At 40.3% G+C, this 22640-nt stretch overlaps 1 protein-coding gene across 5 annotated transcripts in view; it reads right to left on the reverse strand.

Annotated features, from left to right (window-relative positions):
* Positions 1-22640, reverse strand: part of LOC131688707 (neuroligin-1-like) — a 757193-nt gene that overhangs the window by 329210 nt on the left and 405343 nt on the right. For 4 of the 5 annotated variants that reach the window (XM_058973158.1, XM_058973159.1, XM_058973160.1 and 1 more), the window contains 2 exons: positions 8166-9519; positions 7965-8087 (listed from right to left, as the gene is read on the reverse strand). In XM_058973158.1, coding sequence (XP_058829141.1) covers positions 7965-8087; positions 8166-8516 — 474 coding nt within the window. In that variant the 5' untranslated portion in view covers positions 8517-9519. Of the gene's footprint in view, positions 1-7964; positions 8088-8165; positions 9520-16469; positions 16576-22640 lie in introns of all 5 variants that reach the window. The other variant, XM_058973157.1, reaches the window with a different exon arrangement.

The following is a 22640-nucleotide window of genomic DNA, read 5'->3' on the forward strand; positions in this document are numbered from 1 at the left end:
GAGGTCCCTTTTTAACGGAGGCCCGGAGGGCCGAGTGACATATACCATTCGATTCAGTTCGTCGAGTTCGGCAAATGTCTGTGTGTGTATGTATGTGTGTGTGTGTGTATGTGCGTCTGTGTGTGTGTACGCGAACACAATCTCACTCACTTTTCTCAGAGATGGATGAACCGATTTTTACAAACTTAGTCCCAAATGAAAGGTGCAACGTTCCCATAGGCTGCTATTGAATTTCTAATGGATCCGACTTCCGGTTCCGGAATTACAGGGTGATGAGTACGATCACGAAGAAAATGTCGATTTTAAGAAATTCTGCAATAAATGTATAATGGTGAAAATTTTTCCAAAATGTGACCACAACTGCTTCGATTTGTAGTATTAGGTCACTAACATCCATTTAAAGTCTATTTGGCCACATTGGCCACCATCATCGGTTCCGGAAGCCCCGGCGGAAGTATCCAAATTCAGACTAACAGTCACATCGGTTTCTCGGAGGTGGCTAGACCGAATCAACCAAACTTAGTCTCAAATGAAAGATGTTGCGTCCCCGTAAATGGCTATTAAATTTTATCCCCAACCGACTTCCGGTTCCGGAGTTACGGGTTGTCGCGTGCGATCACATAGCAAATTGTGATTCAAACCGATACCCCGATGGAAGCAAAAAAGGTAAAAATTTCGCTAAAATGTCTCTCAAATAACTTAACTTTGCAGTTCTAGCTCACCGACGGCCAACCAAACTTTCGTTGACTACATTGACCACCATAGACGGTTCCGGATGTGCCTGGGAAAAGCGGCCATCTTTCAAAATTTACGAACTCACATCAGTTTCCCGAAAATGGTTGGGCCGATTTTCACAAACTTAGTCCCAAATGATAGCTATAATATCCTCATAGATGTTTTTTGGTGAGCAGTTCTATGTTTCATAGACATTGAATCAATTTTAACTTCTCTTCCTATTAAATAAAGACCCTTATTACAGTACATTTCTACAAAAACGAGATCAATTTGAAAATAAATCTGAGGACTATGATTGATTACAGAACTCTGTAATTTTCTATTGGAATGTTTTCAGGCAGGAATTTGATATTGATGCTATTAGACAACTGTGAAATGAAGACCAATAGATCAGGTACATATCAGTACCCCATTCCGACAATTTATCAAAAGTCCTCATGATGTTTACAACAACAGGTTATCAATCAACGGATCAGATAATTGTTATTGTAATATTGAATTAAATCAGTCTGCATCAATAAATTTTCAACTTCAATCCAATATTTTTTTTGGGTGTGGTGGGGGGGGGGGGGTTGTATGGTGTTAAACCCCAAAACCTTCTCTGGGCTACGCCATTGCTTGTAGTTATTTATTTGGCTTTTCATTTTCCGATATGTTTCAGATCGATCCGATGGTCATTAGTTAGAAAAATTGCAGTCAGAAGGTTCGCACAAATGAACATTTTTGCACTGATAAGTTATCAAGTTCCTTCCAGACAACTTGGAAGTGTTCGGTGCGGTGATTATTTCTAGCGGTTGTAGATAGAAAAATGAAATACAAAATTCGATTTGTCGAAATAATGTTTGGCTTATTTCAATGGATTATTTCTATATTGAACAATAAATAGGCGACAAAGAGTAATCCACAAACAACAAGCCATAACTTTTAAAGTGTTCAAAATAGATATTTGAAGTCTTCAGTAAAGTTATTCGCAAAAGTAAGAGCTACAAATTTGCTGAAGGCATCATTTCGATATAATCACTTCCAAGAAAATTTGTGAAAATATCTCACTCATAGGGGGATTAATCAGCAAAAGCACAATACCAAAAGAAAGGGCATATTTCCTCCATTAAATTCTCCGAAGATACTATTAACCTAAAATAAGCCGTTTTGGCGTTAATAATAGATTACATGTTTTTGGTCATATTTCTGGCAATGGGAAATGATAAAAATCTTTCGTCCGCATTTAATGTTAAATATCTCTTTTGATAATAGTCCGATTTCAACAATCTATAGCTTGTTCGAAAGGTATTCGTTAAAGCTGTCTAAAAATATATAAATTGTTAATCTATATTGTCAATTTCGGCAGATAATTCAAAAAAAACTGCAAAGAACGCCATTTTTACGCATTCAAACATTCATATCTTGGAAACTAAACATCAGAATCAAAAACAAATTAATAGCGTTCATACTGTTTTTTAGTTCTTTCATTTAAAATTGGTTTGGATAAGATCGGTTCAGCCATTGCTGAGAAACACGAATGAGAATTTGTCCGTTACATACACACACACACAGACACACACACACACACACACAGACATTGTCCCAAATCGTCGAGCTGAGTCGATTGGTATATAAGACTCGGCCCTCCGGGCCTCGGAAAAAATCTTGAAAGTTTGAGCGAATTCTATACATTTCTTTTATAAGAAATGTAAAACCACAAAACATTAAAAATAATTGACGGCTTCGATTTTTTGCGTTCGAAACGTATGGAACAAGACTATGAATTGACGCACTTATCACAGTGTAAAGTGCTTGTTTCGCCCTCAAAATCATGAGAGAGCATGTTTCTCGTGGAAAAAATTTAAAAACACTGCAGGGTGTGACGTGTATGGGCTGCTTGTTGGTTTGCGTTGGGACAAATTATTTTTGCCTTTCTCAATAGAAAGGTATTGCAATTGCTCTGAAAACCGAGGTCCCTTTTTAACGGAGGCCCGGAGGGCCGAGTGACATATACCATTCGATTCAGTTCGTCGAGTTCGGCAAATGTCTGTGTGTGTATGTATGTGTGTGTGTGTATGTGCGTCTGTGTGTGTGTACGCGAACACAATCTCACTCACTTTTCTCAGAGATGGATGAACCGATTTTTACAAACTTAGTCCCAAATGAAAGGTGCAACGTTCCCATAGGCTGCTATTGAATTTCTAATGGATCCGACTTCCGGTTCCGGAATTACAGGGTGATGAGTACGATCACGAAGAAAATGTCGATTTTAAGAAATTCTGCAATAAATGTATAATGGTGAAAATTTTTCCAAAATGTGACCACAACTGCTTCGATTTGTAGTATTAGGTCACTAACATCCATTTAAAGTCTATTTGGCCACATTGGCCACCATCATCGGTTCCGGAAGCCCCGGCGGAAGTATCCAAATTCAGACTAACAGTCACATCGGTTTCTCGGAGGTGGCTAGACCGAATCAACCAAACTTAGTCTCAAATGAAAGATGTTGCGTCCCCGTAAATGGCTATTAAATTTTATCCCCAACCGACTTCCGGTTCCGGAGTTACGGGTTGTCGCGTGCGATCACATAGCAAATTGTGATTCAAACCGATACCCCGATGGAAGCAAAAAAGGTAAAAATTTCGCTAAAATGTCTCTCAAATAACTTAACTTTGCAGTTCTAGCTCACCGACGGCCAACCAAACTTTCGTTGACTACATTGACCACCATAGACGGTTCCGGATGTGCCTGGGAAAAGCGGCCATCTTTCAAAATTTACGAACTCACATCAGTTTCCCGAAAATGGTTGGGCCGATTTTCACAAACTTAGTCCCAAATGATAGCTATAATATCCTCATAGATGTCAATAAAATTTCGTACGGATCGCTTATATGGGTCCGGAAATATAGACTAAATCGTCCGGTCACATATGAAATTCCCATATAAGCCGGAACTCCATTTTTTTTCAAAGGGGGGACCTCATGAAATTTCAGAAATCGAATTCGTATTTTTGATGCCAAACATCTTTAAAATGCATGAAACGTCGAGATTTTATGTTATCTCGAAAAATTTTTTTTTTATAAAAATCGACTTTTTGGGACTTTGCCGATTTCGCACCTTTTTTGCCTTTCTCATATAGAAAGGTTATGCAATCACTCTGAAAAACGTCAACCTAATCCCGGCCCGGAGGGCCGAGTGTCATATCCCATTCGACTCAGTTCGTCGAGATCGGAAAAAGTCTGTATGTGTGTGTGTATGTATGTATGTGTGTGTGTATGTGTGTGTGTATGTGTGTGTGTATGTGTGTGTATGTGTGTGTGTGTATGTATGTGCGTATGTGTCAAATAATGTCACTCATTTTTCTCAGAGATGGCTGGACCGATTTGCCCAAACTTAGTCTCAAATGAAAGGTGCAACCTTCCCATCGGCTGCTATTGAATTTTGGATCGATCGGAATTCTGGTTCCGGAATTACGGGTTTCAGAGTGCGGCCACACAGAAATTTCTCATATAAACTATAGGAAAAATTAAAAATAGAATTTTTATTTTTGATGCTAAATGTGTTCAAGGTGCATGAAACGTCGAGATTTGATGCAAACTCGAAAAAAAAATTTGACTACGATTCACTTTTTTGGATTTTGGCACATTTTTGCCTTTCTCATATAGAAAGGTTATGCAATCACTCTGAAAAACGTCAACCTAATCCCGGCCCGGAGGGCCGAGTGTCATATCCCATTCGACTCAGTTCGTCGAGATCGGAAAAAGTCTGTATGTGTGTGTGTATGTATGTATGTGTGTGTATGTGTGTGTGTATGTGTGTGTATGTGTGTGTGTGTATGTATGTGCGTATGTGTCAAATAATGTCACTCATTTTTCTCAGAGATGGCTGGACCGATTTGCCCAAACTTAGTCTCAAATGAAAGGTGCAACCTTCCCATCGGCTGCTATTGAATTTTGGATCGATCGGAATTCTGGTTCCGGAATTACGGGTTTCAGAGTGCGGCCACACAGAAATTTCTCATATAAACTATAGGAAAAATTAAAAATAGAATTTTTATTTTTGATGCTAAATGTGTTCAAGGTGCATGAAACGTCGAGATTTGATGCAAACTCGAAAAAAAAATTTGACTACGATTCACTTTTTTGGATTTTGGCACATTTTTGCCTTTCTCATATAGAAAGGTTATGCAATCACTCTGAAAAACGTCAACCTAATCCCGGCCCGGAGGGCCGAGTGTCATATCCCATTCGACTCAGTTCGTCGAGATCGGAAAAAGTCTGTATGTGTGTGTGTATGTATGTATGTGTGTGTATGTGTGTGTGTATGTGTGTGTGTATGTGTGTGTATGTGTGTGTGTATGTATGTGCGTATGTGTCAAATAATGTCACTCATTTTTCTCAGAGATGGCTGGACCGATTTGCCCAAACTTAGTCTCAAATGAAAGGTGCAACCTTCCCATCGGCTGCTATTGAATTTTGGATCGATCGGAATTCTGGTTCCGGAATTACGGGTTTCAGAGTGCGGCCACACAGAAATTTCTCATATAAACTATAGGAAAAATTAAAAATAGAATTTTTATTTTTGATGCTAAATGTGTTCAAGGTGCATGAAACGTCGAGATTTGATGCAAACTCGAAAAAAAAATTTGACTACGATTCACTTTTTTGGATTTTGGCACATTTTTGCCTTTCTCATATAGAAAGGTTATGCAATCACTCTGAAAAACGTCAACCTAATCCCGGCCAAATTTTTTTTTCGACTCGTTTAGGGTTTCTGGATTTTAACAGGGGCGTAGTTGATGGTTTACGGAGAGGGGTTACACCCCCCCCCCCTCTACTGTTCGCGCCCCTCCTTTAAAAATCTCCTTAAATCACCCCTCAGACCACCACCCCATCCAGTCCTCATACCCCTCCCTTTCAACCCCATCATCTTTAAACCACCACTGTATCACACTGCCCATGATCGCATATCAGTCCCATAATGATAGCATATCCCATAGAAAACGGGACAACTAAGCGATCATGGGTAGCACAAAGCATACCAATTTAAGCTGGGGAGTCGTTCGTTCATGGGACTTTCGCCCTCTTCACATACCCAGCCCAGCATGACAAAATGAGTTAGCAAGCAGATAACATTGATCTAATGCTGATTAGGCTAATGGAGTATGATATTGTTTTGTTTCAAGTGTTTCACCGTCGACACGTAGCTCATCAAGTTCGTGGCTGGCATGCCATTGTGTATAAGTGCAAAGTGTACTAAGAATGTAATGGACATTTCCACAATTATGTTGAACATGAAAAGCCTCCGTGCCATAGTTTAGAGAAATGAGAAAGGCACAATTGCACCGCTAGGTGGATTAAAACAGGTTTTTTCAGTTCAATATTACCGTGGCTGTTTTTTCTTTTTCAAAATTTTAAAACTCGAATAATGATTTAGTTTACTGTATATAGTTGTCATGTGATGTATAATAATAAAATGTAATATATGCATTTAAAAGTTTTTAATGAATATAAACAACGCACACATTCTCGTGATTCACGATTGAGAAAGGCACAATTGCACCGCTAGGTGGATTAAAATAGGTTTTTTATTTTTAAGTTTGTGTGTGCGTTGGGTTGACGAAACGGGTGGAAACGTCATACCAAAATGTTTTCGACGGTTTGTAGGCACACCCAAGACTAGACCGTAATACTTTTACGGTAATAAGTAAAAAAGTTCTGCCATTAGGTCGGTAATACTAAAACAAATAAATCCGTAATCGGCAATATCAACACATTCAAATCCTGTCTGCGTCGCACTCATGTTTCATCAATTCTTATAAAATAGATATTACGCGTCGGATGTTTGAAGTTTGTAGCATTCTGCGCATTAAGCACAGCGAACATAAATAACATGTGGATAAAAATTGACTTCGATTTTCACTCCACGACACGTTTTGTATTTGAAGCTCGACACTCGGCCAGCTTCAAAGCACAGTAAAAAAACCGACTCGGAATAGTGGTGGAGTATTTCGGTATGTCCTAAATCTTTTCCATCCGTCAGCAGACGTCAGCAGGAAGGTAGTGACTGCACAAAACATGAACAGTCCTACCCTTCATGTATGAGAAGCAACTTCTACGATTTGGACTCACATATTCGAACTGAGGGTCTGGATCCAGACAATTGCCGATTTTTTAATTTTTATTTCCCTTTTCAACCTAACCAGTAAAAAATACATTATTCCGCCTGGTATATGTCAATATTCGGACAGAATCTACCCTGCATTCATGTAGAAATCCGCCAGAATTCCGGTTGGTTTGACTGGTTGGATGACTAAATACAGGAAGTCGACCGAATTATACCTCATATGGACAGAGCTGAGGCTAACGCGTACTGGAAAACTGTTTAGTCATACCACCGTGTATCACCTTGGCGTTAATAAGGGATTAACACCGCTACGCGCAATTGCGTGGTCTGTTACCAAAAAGTAAATTGAATCTTGCCCAAAAGTAATAGAAACGTATCCGTCGAATTTTGAGTTGCATAGAGTAATGAGCCTATGGGCGCAAATGTTTCGTTTTTTGGATATACGAAACGCATTTTTTATCACTAAAACATCTGACAACATGCTTCTGTATGTATTTCTGTAGGTATTTCGAAAGCATGGGCGGACTCAACTGGATTTGTACCTACTAAAAGGCTGTGTTGAGCGATTAATGGTTCGTACGGAATTTCTCTCCAAAGTGAATTTCGACAGTTGACTTTTGAGCCCCAATCGTATGTTTGTCGAGATTTAATATATGTTTTCCTCATATTTTCCCATGGTGTCAATGTCAAAAACGTCAACCCTGGAAATTGAATGTAAAACTGATATGTCTCGTCGCTTCGTGAATTACGGTTTGTGAAATTGTGTCAATTTGTGAATTATGAAATTCATACTTTTTTTGGTGTGCAGGGCTTCATCTTATTGTCATAGTACGTACCGTGTTATGTTGAATTCCTATATGAAGCAATTTTAATTTTTGCGCATGCAATTTTTTCGTCCAAATATTGTTGGAGTCTCACTATTGCTAGTAGTTCTAAGATTATTTTTTGGTAATATTTTGATGCTGACCAAAAAAATATTTATAAGTAAATTACCTAATGTATACAATTAGCTTCAGTCGTAAGGAAACGCTTGGTAGTTTGCTCTGAAATGGTCATAGAGCGATTTCCAAATAGCATGTAAGAGCTCGTCCCAGTCCCACGAACTTAAAAAAATTACTCACCTGTGGACAAACGGCGCCGAACGTATCCGCCAGTTTGGTCCCTTTCCACGGCGGAAGCTTTTTCGGGGGCTCAAATCGCAGATTTCCTATCGGAGGTGTAGCGTACGGTACCGCCTTGAATACCTGCAGGTAAATCAAAAGTGGCACCAATCAGTCAGAACCAATCTGTTTCCCTTCCCTCAACCACAGTCATCTGCATACCTCCACCGGTTCCAGGTACTTGGAGTTCAGTTCCAAAATCACGCCTCGAATCGCCCCGGATTTGGTTTCCACTATCCGCGAGCTGTATCTCGGTCCGGCGTCGGTCGGAACCAGCCAGCCGACGAGGATGATTGTCAACAGCCAACAGTAGACACTCCAATTACAGCAACGATGACGACGACGACGACGACGACTACTTCTCGTTAGATCTTTTTGCACGATTGCCGTCTCTTCTTGTGACGCTGATGCTGCTGCTGCTACTACTACCAAATCCCGATCAGGCCGGGCCTTGGAATGATGGTGGCTCTGCCGGTGGTCGTTAGTGATTGTTGGCCCATCGTGGGCCCGCATTGTACAGCGAGTGGCGGCGGTTGGGCAACATTACCGGTCCCCGTCATGTGGATCGGCCATCACACCCTACCCGGCCCAAAATGCCACCGACAACGAGGACGTTGTTTGTTCACCAAAAAAAAATCTCCAGCCACTACAGTTTTTTTTCGGCCGATTATTTTTTTTTCAACTATTTCGCGCGACCAGTTTAAATTGGTTTCAGGGCTAACAATAACCCGATGCTAAATTGGACATATCGATTTCGGAGGAAGCTATCAACTGATTCACAAATTTTCCCTCTCAATTCCCAATTGGCGCACAGCACTAGCGGAACTCTTTGTTCCCGGATCGAATTTTTCCCATCGCGATTGTCCACTCAATTCCGCTCCAATGCACGTTATGGCACAGCAAGTTACACCGGTAAAATGATCCCGCACACTTGTGTTCACGCTTTGATTATCTCGTAAATCTACCCGGAATTTGAGTTTCTGCCAATAAAAAAAAACCAGGGATATTACAGAAAAAATCTAGTTTGGCTTAACGGGTCAAATAGCTTCCCTTTTTTTTGTCTCGTCGGTATCACTGGGGAACTTGTTATTCTTTCGTTCGTCCAATAAATCGATGTTAATTTTACAACGGGTGCATATTTTTATGGGCACAATTCACATACGCGGACCTGTGTTTTGCCTGCGGGGAGCAATTTTCCTCACTTCCATTTTTCACCCCAAACTACCGCTGCCTCCTACCACCACAGTAGCGAACGACGGATTCACACTCATAAATTTCGCGCTTTATTGTGCCGATGCCGATGGTGGTGGTGGTGGGTGCTGGTCGTAAATATACGTCCTGCATGCGTAAGTTCCCCGCTTTTTTCGTTTGTTTTGCTGCTCGTACAGGCCCCACCAATATGCAAGAAGAGCGGAAAAATTACGACGATGTTGTCACATGTGGCATTCTAGTGGCGCCCCGGTGAACGTAAAAAATCAATTCCGCTTCCGCCGACGGCGTTGCATTTGTGATTTGGCTGCGGAAGAAATAGAGAGAGAGAAAAATTGGTCAATGTGGTTAGGTTTTCGTTCGTATTCGAATATTTTGACAGGAGTGTGGTCGGAGTGTGGTTATAAGCTGACGACAGAGAGGCGCGGGCAAGGTGGCGATTTTGATTGGTAACTCGGATAAGCAATGGATAGAAGATAGTAATCGATGAAAGGCTAGTTTATCTCGCTCTTAGCGAAACGGTTTGTGATAACTTTAGTCTATATTGTGTTAGGATTGAGGGCGTTATACAAGGCGCCGGCCTACACCGCCTACGCACTCCCTCCTGCTGATGAGCAACAGTAAATATTAATTTTTCATTACATCAACCTGGAAGGTACGCAGTGGCGGGTCCTCGAACAAAAGTCGAACAAAACCAAAACTGTGGTTTAACCTGGCTGAAAATCGCATGTTAAGCTAATTTTGGGGTGCTAAGTTCATTTTCAATGTAGTTACAAAAAATTAGATAATACTTTCCATACAGTGTTATCGAACCTTCTTAATAGTTTTTTTGTGAATATTTACGGCTTTCTCAGTCAATTTAGCTTGAGCAAACGAATTGTTTTTAAAACTGCCCGACGTTTCGACCGTTTTTGGCGGCCTTTTTCAAGGGAAATTTAATCGTGTCGTTTTTGTCGTAGTCGCTGATTGCCAACGGTGGGAGGTTGGGTGTTTTTGCACTGGCCGAAATGGTTTTTCGGCCAGTGCAAAAACACCCAACCTCCCACCGTTGGCAATCAGCGACTACGACAAAAACGACACGATTAAATTTCCCTTGAAAAAGGCCGCCAAAAACGGTCGAAACGTCGGGCAGTTTTAAAAACAATTCGTTTGCTCAAGCTAAATTGACTGAGAAAGCCGTAAATATTCACAAAAGATTGTAGTTCCAGTCGGTATAATACTCAAAGATAACTTCTTAATAGTATAATGCAAATTTTATGATAAATCTTTTTTTACTGATTAATAAAATATAATAATTATTGAAATTTAATAATTAATAAAATTAATAAACTAAAATAATAAAATTAAATAAATAATGAAAACATATTAATTGGATAAAACTACTTCAAATTTTGTTTACGTTTGATTCGCGCGTTATTTTGCACTGATCACCATGCGCCTCCATACCAGCAAAATTTAAAAATATTGTTTTTAACCCCTTCGGGCAAAAAGGGGGAAACGAGACTAAGAAATTTGAAAAGAAGAGATGATTTGCCAGTCGCTCTTGAAGCTTTCTTATTGCTTTTATTTATTTTTATTACCACAAGGTTGTTTACGGTGTCGAAACCAGTGCTGAGCTCCATCACAGTAGTGATGGCAAACCTGCTAGACAAAAGAGACGGTTAGCAGTCAAAACAAATCCAAATTTTGCAAATTTTTAGAGTAATTTTTTCACCTTAAATAAGCCGTTAAGGAGCAAAAAAGTGCAAACAACATGCGGTTCATGTCCTTGGATACGAAAGTGACCCCGTTGGCTGCGTTCCACTACATGACAACATTTGATTAGTGACTCGAAGCTAGATCCGGCCAGAAGATCGTAGAGCCCTCGTGTTGTTTCAATAGAGGAAGCCGACGTTTCCTTGAGATAGATCTCCCCGTTTAGAGTCCCAGTAGTCACGAACGGAGCACTCCGTTTGCCACATGAGCAGATCGCTTGTCAAATCATGTATTTATTGGCAACCTTTGAAAGTTTCTGCTTCCTCACTTCCTCCGGAACAACAAACTTGTGCTGGGCGTTGAAGATCAGTAATCTTGGTAGCTGCCGGAAGTCCAGCTTGACGTAAGTCTCATCCGTCCATGATAAGACGATGAGACTTCGTCAGCATCTGGGTGTACAGTTTCCGGGCTCCTGACTTTTCTACCGTATTTTGGCGTTCGTCACGATTTGGAGTCGCTTTGTACGTATACAGCCCCTCTCGGTCCCTGGTTCTCTTGGCGAAAAATTTGTACAGATTCATTTTTTTGGCCACATCCGCCACGAAAGATTTGTACAAATTCATCTTTTTGGCTACATTTTATCGAATGTTTCGTCAAGTGAAAGTCAAAGAGCGTCGCGATACTATTAAAGATACGCTCAAGTATGGTAATAGCGCTCTGACGACCATTGGTTGTTCTCTTGAACGGTACTCGCAGGAGATCTCGAATGCGGGCTTGACGATCCAGACGTCCGAGGCTTGTTGGGCAATTCTCCCTGGCAGAGAGTAAGTGCGAGACGAAGAGGGCTCGAGGGCAGTCCCTCCGGATGCCTAGAGTGTCGAGCTGTATTAACTAACAACAGGCCCGTGCGCAGAAAAATGCTCATGGGGAGGGTTTTGATTTTTCTACGTTTCTTATAAAAGAAAGGGTAAACTTTGATGACTTTTTATGAGACCTGGAAGGCCGAGTATGGTGTACCAATCGACTCAGCTCAACAAATCGGGTAAATGTCTATTATCGAGAAGGAATGCAATTGGTTAGCGGTAGTGTCTGATTGGTTTGAAGTAGTTAATCCTACCGACTAAACAACCTCCTGTATCTTGCCATCCTCATCCATCCGGCGCCACCGTTAAACCGTATAAACATTGTTCTTAAAATCGCCAATTTAGTACCATGAATTCTGTAATATTCACGTTTTAACGCTACGAAAACAAAACTATGAACAAAAATCATGTATTTTATAATTATGTTCAATTTCGCTTTAGTAACGCCCTCATAACGCGGAAAGAGTGTAAATATTTGTTTTTGTTTTGTGAAAATCAGTCACGGTTTCCTTGTCATTACCAAATTGATTATCTGTACGTGAACTACTTCACAACTTTATGATCATTAAACTCAGTTGGCTCATGATGTTATTCATAGATTTAGGCACATTAGTTCGCAAACTCAAAACATTGTGGATATTTTCTCGTGATCTATTTCACGAAACTCGGAATTTGATTCATGAATCCATTTGATCCTCGTGAACTAATTCGTGATGCCTAATATATTAGTCAAGACAATCCCACCCTGTGGTGGGATAAAGAGTGCTCAGAGCTGTACACGGAAAAGTCCACTGCATATAAGGCCTTCCGGGAAGACGGGTTACCCGCTAGCTATCAACAGTACGCGTCGTTAGAAAGGCGAATGAAGAGTCTAATGAAAGCCAAAAAACGCAGTTATTGGCGCCGGTTCGTCGACGGGTTAACGAGAGAAACAGCGATGAGCACTCTTTGGGGTACGGCTCGACGTATGCGTAACCGTAATAGTACCAACGAGAACGTGGAATATTCAAACCGTTGGATATTCGCTTTCGCCAAGAAGATCTGTCCGGACTCTGTCCCGGTACAGAAAACGTGCCGCGCCGCGTCTCCTCACGATACCGCGAACGAAACACCGTTTTCGATCGTGGAGTTCTCACTTGCTCTCTTATCGTGCAACAATAACGCCCCAGGGTTAGACAGAATCAAATTCAACTTGCTGAAGAATCTGCCTGACACTGCAAAAAGGCGCTTGTTGAATTTATTTAACAAGTTTCTTGAGGGTAACATTGTCCCTTATGAATGGAGGCAAGTGAAGGTCATCGCCATCCAAAAACCAGGAAAACCAGCCTCCGACCACAACTCGTATCGGCCGATTGCAATGCTGTCCTGTATTCGGAAGTTGTTTGAGAAAATGATCTTGTTCGACAATTGGGTTGAAGCAAATGGCTTACTGTCAGATACACAATTTAGCTTCCGCAAAAGCAAAGGGACGAACGATTGCCTTTCGTTGCTTTCTACAGAAATCCAAATGGCCTATGCTAACAAAGAGCAGATGGCATCAGTCTTCTTGGATATTAAGGGGGCTTTTGACTCAGTTTCTATCAACATTCTGTCAGAGAAGCTGCACCAGCATGGTCTTTCACCAATTTTAAATAACTTTTTGCTAAACCTGTTGTCTGAAAAGCACATGCACTTTTCGCATGGCGATTTAACAACATCACGATTTAGCTACATGGGTCTTCCCCAGGGCTCATGTCTAAGTCCCCTGCTCTACAATTTTTACGTGAATGACATTGACGATTGTCTTGCCAATTCATGCACGCTAAGGCAACTTGCAGACGACGGGGTGGTCTCTGTTACAGGGCCCAAAGCTGCCGACTTGCAAGGACCATTACAAAATACCTTGGACAATTTGTCTGCTTGGGCTCTTCAGCTGGGTATTGAGTTCTCCACGGAGAAAACTGAGTTGGTTGTTTTTTCTAGGAAGCGTGAGCCGGCGCAACTCCAGCTTCTATTAATGGGTGCAACGATCAACCAGGTTTTCACATTTAAATATCTCGGGGTCTGGTTCGACTCTAAAGGTACCTGGGGATGTCACATTAGGTATCTGAAACAGAAATGCCAACAAAGGATCAATTTTCTCCGAACAATAACTGGAACATGGTGGGGTGCTCACCCAGGAGACCTGATCAGGTTATACCAAACAACGATATTGTCGGTGATGGAGTACGGGTGTTTCTGTTTCCGCTCCGCTGCGAACATACACTTCATCAAACTGGAGAGAATCCAGTATCGTTGCTTGCGCATTGCCTTGGGTTGCATGCATTCGACCCATACGATGAGTCTCGAAGTGCTGGCGGGCGTTCTTCCGCTAAAAAATCGATTTTGGGAACTCTCATATCGATTGCTCATCCGATGCGACATTCTGAACCCGTTGGTGATTCAAAATTTCGATAGGCTCGTCGAGCTTAATTCTCAAACCCGTTTTATGTCCTTGTACTTCGACTACATGGCACAGAGCATCAATCCTTCTTCGTACAATCCCAACCGTGTCCGTTTCCTAGATACTTCTGATTCTACTGTATTCTTCGACACATCCATGAAGGAAGAGATTCGTGGAATCCCGGACCATATACGCCCGCAAGTGATCCCCAATATATTTTATAATAAATTCCGAGAAGTCGACTGTGACAAAATGTTCTACACTGACGGATCAAATCTCGATGGGTCCACTGGCTTCGGTATCTTCAACAATACTATCACCGCTTCATTCAAGCTCAATGATCCCGCTTCAGTTTACGTCGCAGAGTTAGCTGCAATTCAGTACACCCTTGGGATCATCGACACTCTGCCCACAGATCACTACTTCATCGTTTCGGACAGCCTCAGCTCTATCGAGGCTCTTCGTGCGGTGAAGCCAAAAAAGCAACTCCCGTATTTTCTGGGGATGATACAGGAGTCCTTGTGTACGTTATCTGAAAAATCTTACCAGATTACCTTTGTTTGGGTCCCCTCTCATTGCTCTATCCCGGGCAATGAAAAGGCCGACTCATTAGCAAAGGTGGGCGCATTAAATGGTGACATATACGAAAGACCAATCTGCTTCAACGAATTTTTTAGTATTTGTCGTCAGAGGACGCTCAACAGTTGGCAAACCTCGTGGAGCAATGGGGAACTTGGACGATGGCTACATTCGATTATCCCAAAGGTATCAACGAAGCCTTGGTTCGGGGGGATGGATATGGGTCGGGATTTTATTCGTGTAATGTCCCGACTTATGTCCAATCACTACACCATGGATGCGCATTTGCGGCGTATTGGGCTTGCGGAGAGTAGTCTGTGCGCTTGTGACGAGGGCTATCACGACATCGAACACGTTGTCTGGGTATGCGCCGGGTATTGTGATGCCAGATCTCAGTTAAAGGAATCCCTTCGGGCCCGAGGTAGACCACCCAATGTACCAGTCCGAGATATGCTGGCAACTCGTGATTTCCCCTATATGTCCCTTATTTATACCTTCATAAAAACGATAAATATCCCAATTTAGCCCCTCTCTTTTATTTCTCGTTTTTAGAGTTTCCTCCTGCCTTGTGGAACCGATCAGCTCCAGAGTGCCACTATGTAACCGCCGTCGCCCTTACCACTACGGAAACTGAAGCGAGAGCGACTCGAGATCCGATGACTTTTGAAGGATTCTCCGCGGGTCCGAAGAATACCATCCGCCAATCCAGTATTCGACGACTTACTAGACTGAGGCGCAAATTTGTTTCGCTGATCCCGCTTCCCCCCCCCCCCGTTCGAGCGAAAGTTGCAAGTTTTGCTCTTCTTTCCCTGTCTCTCCCCTGTCCTTGATACAACTGCTGCTACACTGATGCGGAAATAAGCCACCCTCTGAATATCTTGACCAAGCATAAGTTTTAGTTAAAAAATTCAAATTAGTATTCTGTATTCCTAGTTTTAAGATAGCTATAATTTTTACTCTTTATTGAAACTCTTGTCCTCCATCTTGTAAATAGAATTGAATCCCTAGTTTTAAGATTTCTGTGAAGTTTCTCATAAATATTTGTTCCCCTTTTTGTGTACTAAACTATATTTTTAGTTTTAAGATAACCGTAAAATATTTCGTAAAATACTATTAGGGATCATCCATAAATGACGTAGCATTAAATGGGGGAGGGGGGGTGTTTTGTATTTTGTGATGATGTGTGACGACAGGAGGGTAGGGGGTCTTGTCATGATACGTAGCTTTTTAAAGGGGAATAACTATCATCGTTTTTTAGTTTTTTTTTTTAATTTTGCGGGGACAAGCAGGGGGGTAGAGTTACGGTCAAGCTACGTAATTACCAGGGGGGGTATTTAGAAGCTTGTGACGAAATGCTACGATGGGGGAGGGGGGTGTTAAAAATCGCTCAAAAAATGCTACGTCATTTATGGATGGTCCCTTACTCCCCCTCTTGTATATCAAAGTGAATCCCTTGTTTTAAATTTTTTCATAAAAAAATCTTTTGGCCCTCTCTTGTATATTGAATCTTATTTCTAGTCTTAAGATAGCTGTAAATTTTCTTTTCCTTTGTAAAAAAAAATATTTCAACATTATAACCTCCTAGTTTTAAGATATCCAAAATGTAAAAACAAAAGCATTTGGCACCGCCAAGCTAACGCATTTGTGCCTATCAAATAAACGAAATAAATAAAAAAAAAAATATTAGTCAAGACTTACCATTCGTGCGCTCCTGAAACAGTTCACAATATCATGAAATATTTTTCATGTATTCGAGAACTCCTTCATGATTCCTGGTATAATAGTCACGACTGGCCATGCGTACCTGTGAATTAAATCACAAAATTATAAAATGTTATTCATGTCGTGAACTAGTTCATTTTATCTAGTATAATAGTCACAAGTTACCATTCGTGCTTGTGAAATAGTTTACAAATCCATCAAATATTATTCATGTAATCGTAAACAGGTTCATGATTCCTAATTGAGTTCTACAAGATGACGGCACGAATTAACTCATGATGAATGAAGCTCATGTTTGACAATTCTCGGTGGTTTGTTTACTTTGTCAGTTGCGTGAGTGCGAGTGCAACGGGTGCTCATCTGTTACATTCGAACTCACGTTACTTCCATGTAAACAAACCACCGAGAATTGTCAAACGAAGTTCATCCGGCTCATTTTGTTGGGATATGTCGGTTGGTGTAAAACCTAGTATATTGCATACGATCCAATATCCATGCTAGTGAAATGGTTCCCAAGTTCATTACATATTACTCATGTATTCGTGAACTGGTTCATGATTTCTAGTATAATGAAATTTTTACGTGAACTAATTTCACAAAATTTGGAGTATTAGTCGTGGAATCATTCTTGTTCCGTGCACTTTTCATGAAATATCCAGCTGCTAGCGACCAAGAATAGATACCAGCTGTAGATACAAAAAAATATTAGGACCTCGAACATCGTTATTCATTTGATACCGTGCAGTGTGATGTCTGGATAGAAAACTAAAACTGCGCTGAGCGCCACAAATTGTGTTCGTGATATATAGTTTACAGAACAAGATACCGCGAACCAGTCACACTTTTATGATTCAGTTCACCTTATCACGTTACAACGAGTAAAAACCGATAGTAACCAAAAAATAACAGATCGCAACAAGGCGAAAAAAAATTACGAATACCACGATGAAACTACTGATATTATGTCACATTACTCCACGTGCCAAATTTGAAAGTAAGCTCTAGAATAAAATATCACGATAAGATAAACAGAAATTACAAAAATCGTGACTAAGGTTCTGAAATTATAATCATAAATCACACAACTCGTAACAAAAATAGCAAAAATTGTGACTAAGATCCTAAAATCATGAACATAAATAAAAATGAATCCCTACTCGTGACTAAAATATTACGACAACATGAACAGAAATTATGAAAACCATAACAAAGTTCCTGCAGTCATGGACATAAATCACATTACTCATTAATGAAATATTCAAAATCGTGACTAGGATCCTGAAATTATGAGCATGAATCACTTTACTCATGACTGAAATCTCACGATAACGTGAATAGAAATTACGAACATCGCGACAAAAATCATGAAATCATGAACATAGATCCCGCTACCATGGCATAAAAATCGGATAGTAAACTCATGAATAAAATAGCACGGTAACGTCATACGAAATCACAAAAATCGGGAATTAGCTCCGGAAATCATCAAAATCGCTTGACTGTCGGATGTGTATTCCCAAATTATGAACAAGACTCATAACAAAATCTGAACGTGTCCAGCGAACAACAGTAACCCAACCAAACATTTGAATGTAACGCCATGTATATAGTCGGGACGATCTAGTTTTGTGGAAACACAAATGGTTTCATGGATACGAGGTTTATTACTCATAATTTCAGGAACTTGGTCACGGTTTTCGTAAATCGTTCAGTTTACGAAATAGCGATCATTTTTTCATGGATTTGTGATCGGATTTTTTTCCGTGTAGGCACTACTTCAGTGGGGATTGTTCTCATGTTTTTTTTTATTTTGTGTTAATCGTTCATGTTTTTTCCATTGATGCTTTTTCTTGTTTGCTGTCCAACCTTCTCGGTATATCTGACCTGCTCAGATCTGCTGCAAATGTCGTCATCTGTTGAGACATGAGCCGATACAGAGATGTCGACCATAATGATTTACATCTCTTTACAACCACCTTCGCAGGGTTTCTTATCCTTCTTGGCGTTAATCGTTCCTATTTATTTGCTAGCTGCTGCTGAGAATTTTTCGGCGGCGGTATTCCTCCCGATACCGATGACCATTTTCGCGGGCCATTTAACTATCAGTCACTCCGATAGAGAGATCATCGGCTATAAATAATAATAACAATATCTTGATTTTCTCTGACATCATGCTTTTTCCTTAGATCACTTTGCTAGTCCGCTGACCGACCTTTGCTGTGAAGCTAATCTACTCACAACTAGTGCTAATATCGAAACATGAACCGATCCAGAGATGCCGACCAACGTAACGTACACCCCTTACCAGCCAACTTCGCGAGGTTTCTTCCTTGGTTTTTTCAACGACTTGTTTCTAGAGTGACCGAGCTCGAATGACACGGTTCGCTGTATAATTTCATCCCTGAGCAGGAGGTTTATAATATTTTGAAAATAATTCAAAACCCCCATGGGAGAGGTTTAAACCCCTAAAACCCTCCCCTTGCGCACGTGCCTGACTGACAACGGTTTTCGTAGCTCGGCAGCTGAAATCGGTTTTACCAAAGAAGATGTCGGAGTGCAAAGTGTATGACGGCCTTTATTCTGTTAACGCCGTTCTGGTAGTACGGGTTCCACACAGCAGAACAATATTCTAGGATTGAGCGAATCAGTGCGCAATAGAGTGATTTTAACCTTCCGGCAGTCACGCTGGTGCACTGAGTGCACATTGCTCTGAAAATATAGAGAAATCGTCTTAGGGCATCAGCGGCTGCTTGTTCAGTGGGCCATAAGCGCGACTTCCGGAGGGTTAAAAAGTATACGTCTCTAAAGTTTTTCGCTATTAGGAAGATGAACCCAAGGTGTCGTAATGCCTTATCGACGATGTACGAAGTATGCGGTTTGTCCTTGACATGCGAGTGTCTTGGAATTCTCTTGTCGAAACTGTTAACTAAACTGGTAGTTAAACTAAACTGGATGTCGTTTCCGCGTGAACGTGATGATTGAGCATTTACTCGGATTTAAAACCATTGTGTTTAAATCACACCATCACAGCTATCCAGTCCACCATGAAGAAACTCAGCATCGGTTTTATCCTGTATGTGTCGAAAAAAATTCATATCGTCGCGAAAGAAAGGTGGGCGGGGTTCTTTTAGTTTAATATCAAAGTCATTAAAATAGAGGAGGAATATTAATAGGCCGAGATTGCTTCCTTGTGGGATGCTGAGCATAGCACGGAATGGTGCAGATAGACGTTACTTAATGCTGATTTGGAGTTGCCTTCCAGCGAGGTAGAAACGAAATCGATGCAGAAGCTGTCCATGAATACCGAATTTGTCCAGCTATGGCTAGATTTATTACGATATCATGGTTGATTTCGTTGAAGGCCGCAAATACATCCATGTAAATAGTATCGGTTTTCGAAATCGTAGACGATGTCTTCAAAGTTCACTCCTAGGTTTCTACCCAGTTAACCAGGTGTCGTATAAGGATAATCAACAATCATCGTATAAGCATACAATTTTTATCCGAATCGTGTAATGGTACACCGTATGTATACGCATTATACAAAATTTATCTTAACCAGTGGGTTGTGATGACTTCTTTACGATTCTCGTATATGAGTGCAAACTAAGTTATTCAATGTATAAAAAGGATCGTTAATAGTGCAGTAATATAATATAATTGCGACGACTTTTAAAATGTGTGCCGGTAATAGCCAAATTAATTCAAGTTTTATAGGCCAAGAATCGTAATATGAAAGGTGGTGGGGTTCATTTCGAATGAAATGCTGGCTTGGTACCGACTTCAATTCAATTCCTAACATAAAATATCAGTTCTGTTAAGTTTTCAAAAAAATAAATAAATAAATCGATTCTATGTAAAAAGGGGCTCTCAGTTATGTGTTGCCTTCATTTCATTCCCATACTAGCATCGTGACACAAATAGAAACCAAAAAACATTTTTAATTTATTTATATAATTACAACTTATTTAAAATATAATATGACATTCCCCTCTATGTTTTTGACGAAGATTTATGGCTTCTTTTCTATAATAGAACAAATGATCGGAAGACTTTGAAGAATTTATTGAAATTTAACATTAATTGGATTATTATATATACATGTGGACATATACGTACATTTTCATTGGTATAAGAAAGATGTTATAATATATGAGTTGATTACAACACATTTCGGATATCATCAAAAGCATGTCATGATAGGTAAGTTAGTTATCCCCTGTTTGCATAGACATAGTCGTATATCAGAGTGGTATAATAATAAACGTTTTCCTAAGTGTCAATGAGCTTGGCCCGAACTAACCACACCTATCAAATGGTGTATGGGATATGTTGCAGGCACGTAAGCTGATGATGTGTAAAATGTAAAAGTTCTTATATATGCTGATGATATGATTCATAGATCATTATAACACAATAATTAACAAAGCAAACAGCACACTAGGTTTTATTAAACGCTTCAGCTATAATTTCCAAGATCCCTACACAATAAAAACATTATATGTAGCCTATGTGCGTTCAACACTAGAATATTGTAGTATAGTTTGGTCGCCTTTTTCAGCAACGCATGCAAACCGGATAGAATCAGTACAAAAGCAGTTTTTGATGTTCGCTCTTCGTAAACTAGGTTGGACTGGACTACATTTGCCATCTTATGAAGCACGGTGCATGCTAATTGACATTCAAACCTTGAAAGATCGTCGTGAATTTTCTATGGTATCATTTGTAAACGACATTGTATCACATCGTATTGATTCAATCGAACTTTTATCGAAACTAAATTTTTATGCTCCTTATCGACAACTACGTAACCGCAGCATCTTTTGTACAATTCGCCATCGCACTAATTATGCCAAGTTTGGCCCTTTAAACCAAATGATGAATATTTACAACAAACATTGCGAAAGCATTGACTTCACTATGTCGAAAACAAACCTTAAGCAGCAGTTTAAAGTAAACCAAAATTTCAACTAGTGGTAAGTTAGTTTAATAATTATTGTAAGAAACCGGTCTACATCTGATTGACGACTTGAAATAAATAAATAGATTCAGGGTTCGAGACCGAGTGAAACCATTTGTGGAAAAAAAGAAAATAGATGGCAGAAAGATGTGTCTCATTTTAAACTTTTATTTCACATTAACATTTTTGAAAGCCTAATATAATCATATGTAGTACTGTTTTCAGTCGTAGGAGTGTATAAAAAGTGTCTGTTTATTGCCACATGGAATCAGACTAAGTACTGACCACAATCGCGTTTATGTACAGTTCATATCGTATATTGAAAACCATTTTTATCTTAATGTAAATATATTGCCTCTAGTTTTGTCCGTATTTGGCATATTTGCGCATTGTATACGACTTAGTTGTACTGTATATTTACATGTATAACTCGGTTGAAATTTCGATATAACTACAAAATTGTTTGCTGGATAGCGAGTACAAAATGTAATCATAGGGATGATGACGCACACGCTAGACTAAAGGAGTCGGAGCAGTGCAGCAGTACGGAATGTAATCCCGGTCGCTTACAAAACGAAGGTCTAATGAACGTTCATTCTCGTCGATGACATTGTTGACTTTCCAAAGAGTTGCGCTACTGCAGCTGTTCAGAATACAACTGGAATTACTGATATGCACAGATATTCCGATATCTAATCGTAGGAATCCATTTCTTGCCTGGTACCAGTAGTATAACAATATCAGCAGTCGAGGTGGCAAATCGAGGTGATAAAAGAAACGGAGGAAAGATGTTCATCGATCAGGCTGGAATCTCAAATTCTATCAGGTGGAAAATACATGACATACAGGATCAGATTGAAACCGGCAAGTTACACTGTTACCAACACTTACTCGAAGCTCGTCCATTGGTCATCGTTCATCACTCGGGCTTTTATACCATGGCGAACTGCGATAACAACACCACCACCTGATGTCTTGTGGCTACTAAGGATATTGCGGTCATTCCGGTATACAGAGAATGTCGAACCAAACGCCTGGCGAGGCAGAGTACGGTTGTCGGGCCACGTCTCAGTCAAAGCGATGACATCGTAGCCCGTGGTCGTGAACAAATAGTTGACCGCTGATGAATTTACGACACCAACATTCTGGTAGTATACCTCGATGTTGTTGGAGGACGAATCTAGTTC

This window comes from Topomyia yanbarensis, chromosome 3 (genome assembly GCF_030247195.1).
Source record: "Topomyia yanbarensis strain Yona2022 chromosome 3, ASM3024719v1, whole genome shotgun sequence".
Lineage (NCBI taxonomy): Eukaryota > Metazoa > Arthropoda > Insecta > Diptera > Culicidae > Topomyia > Topomyia yanbarensis.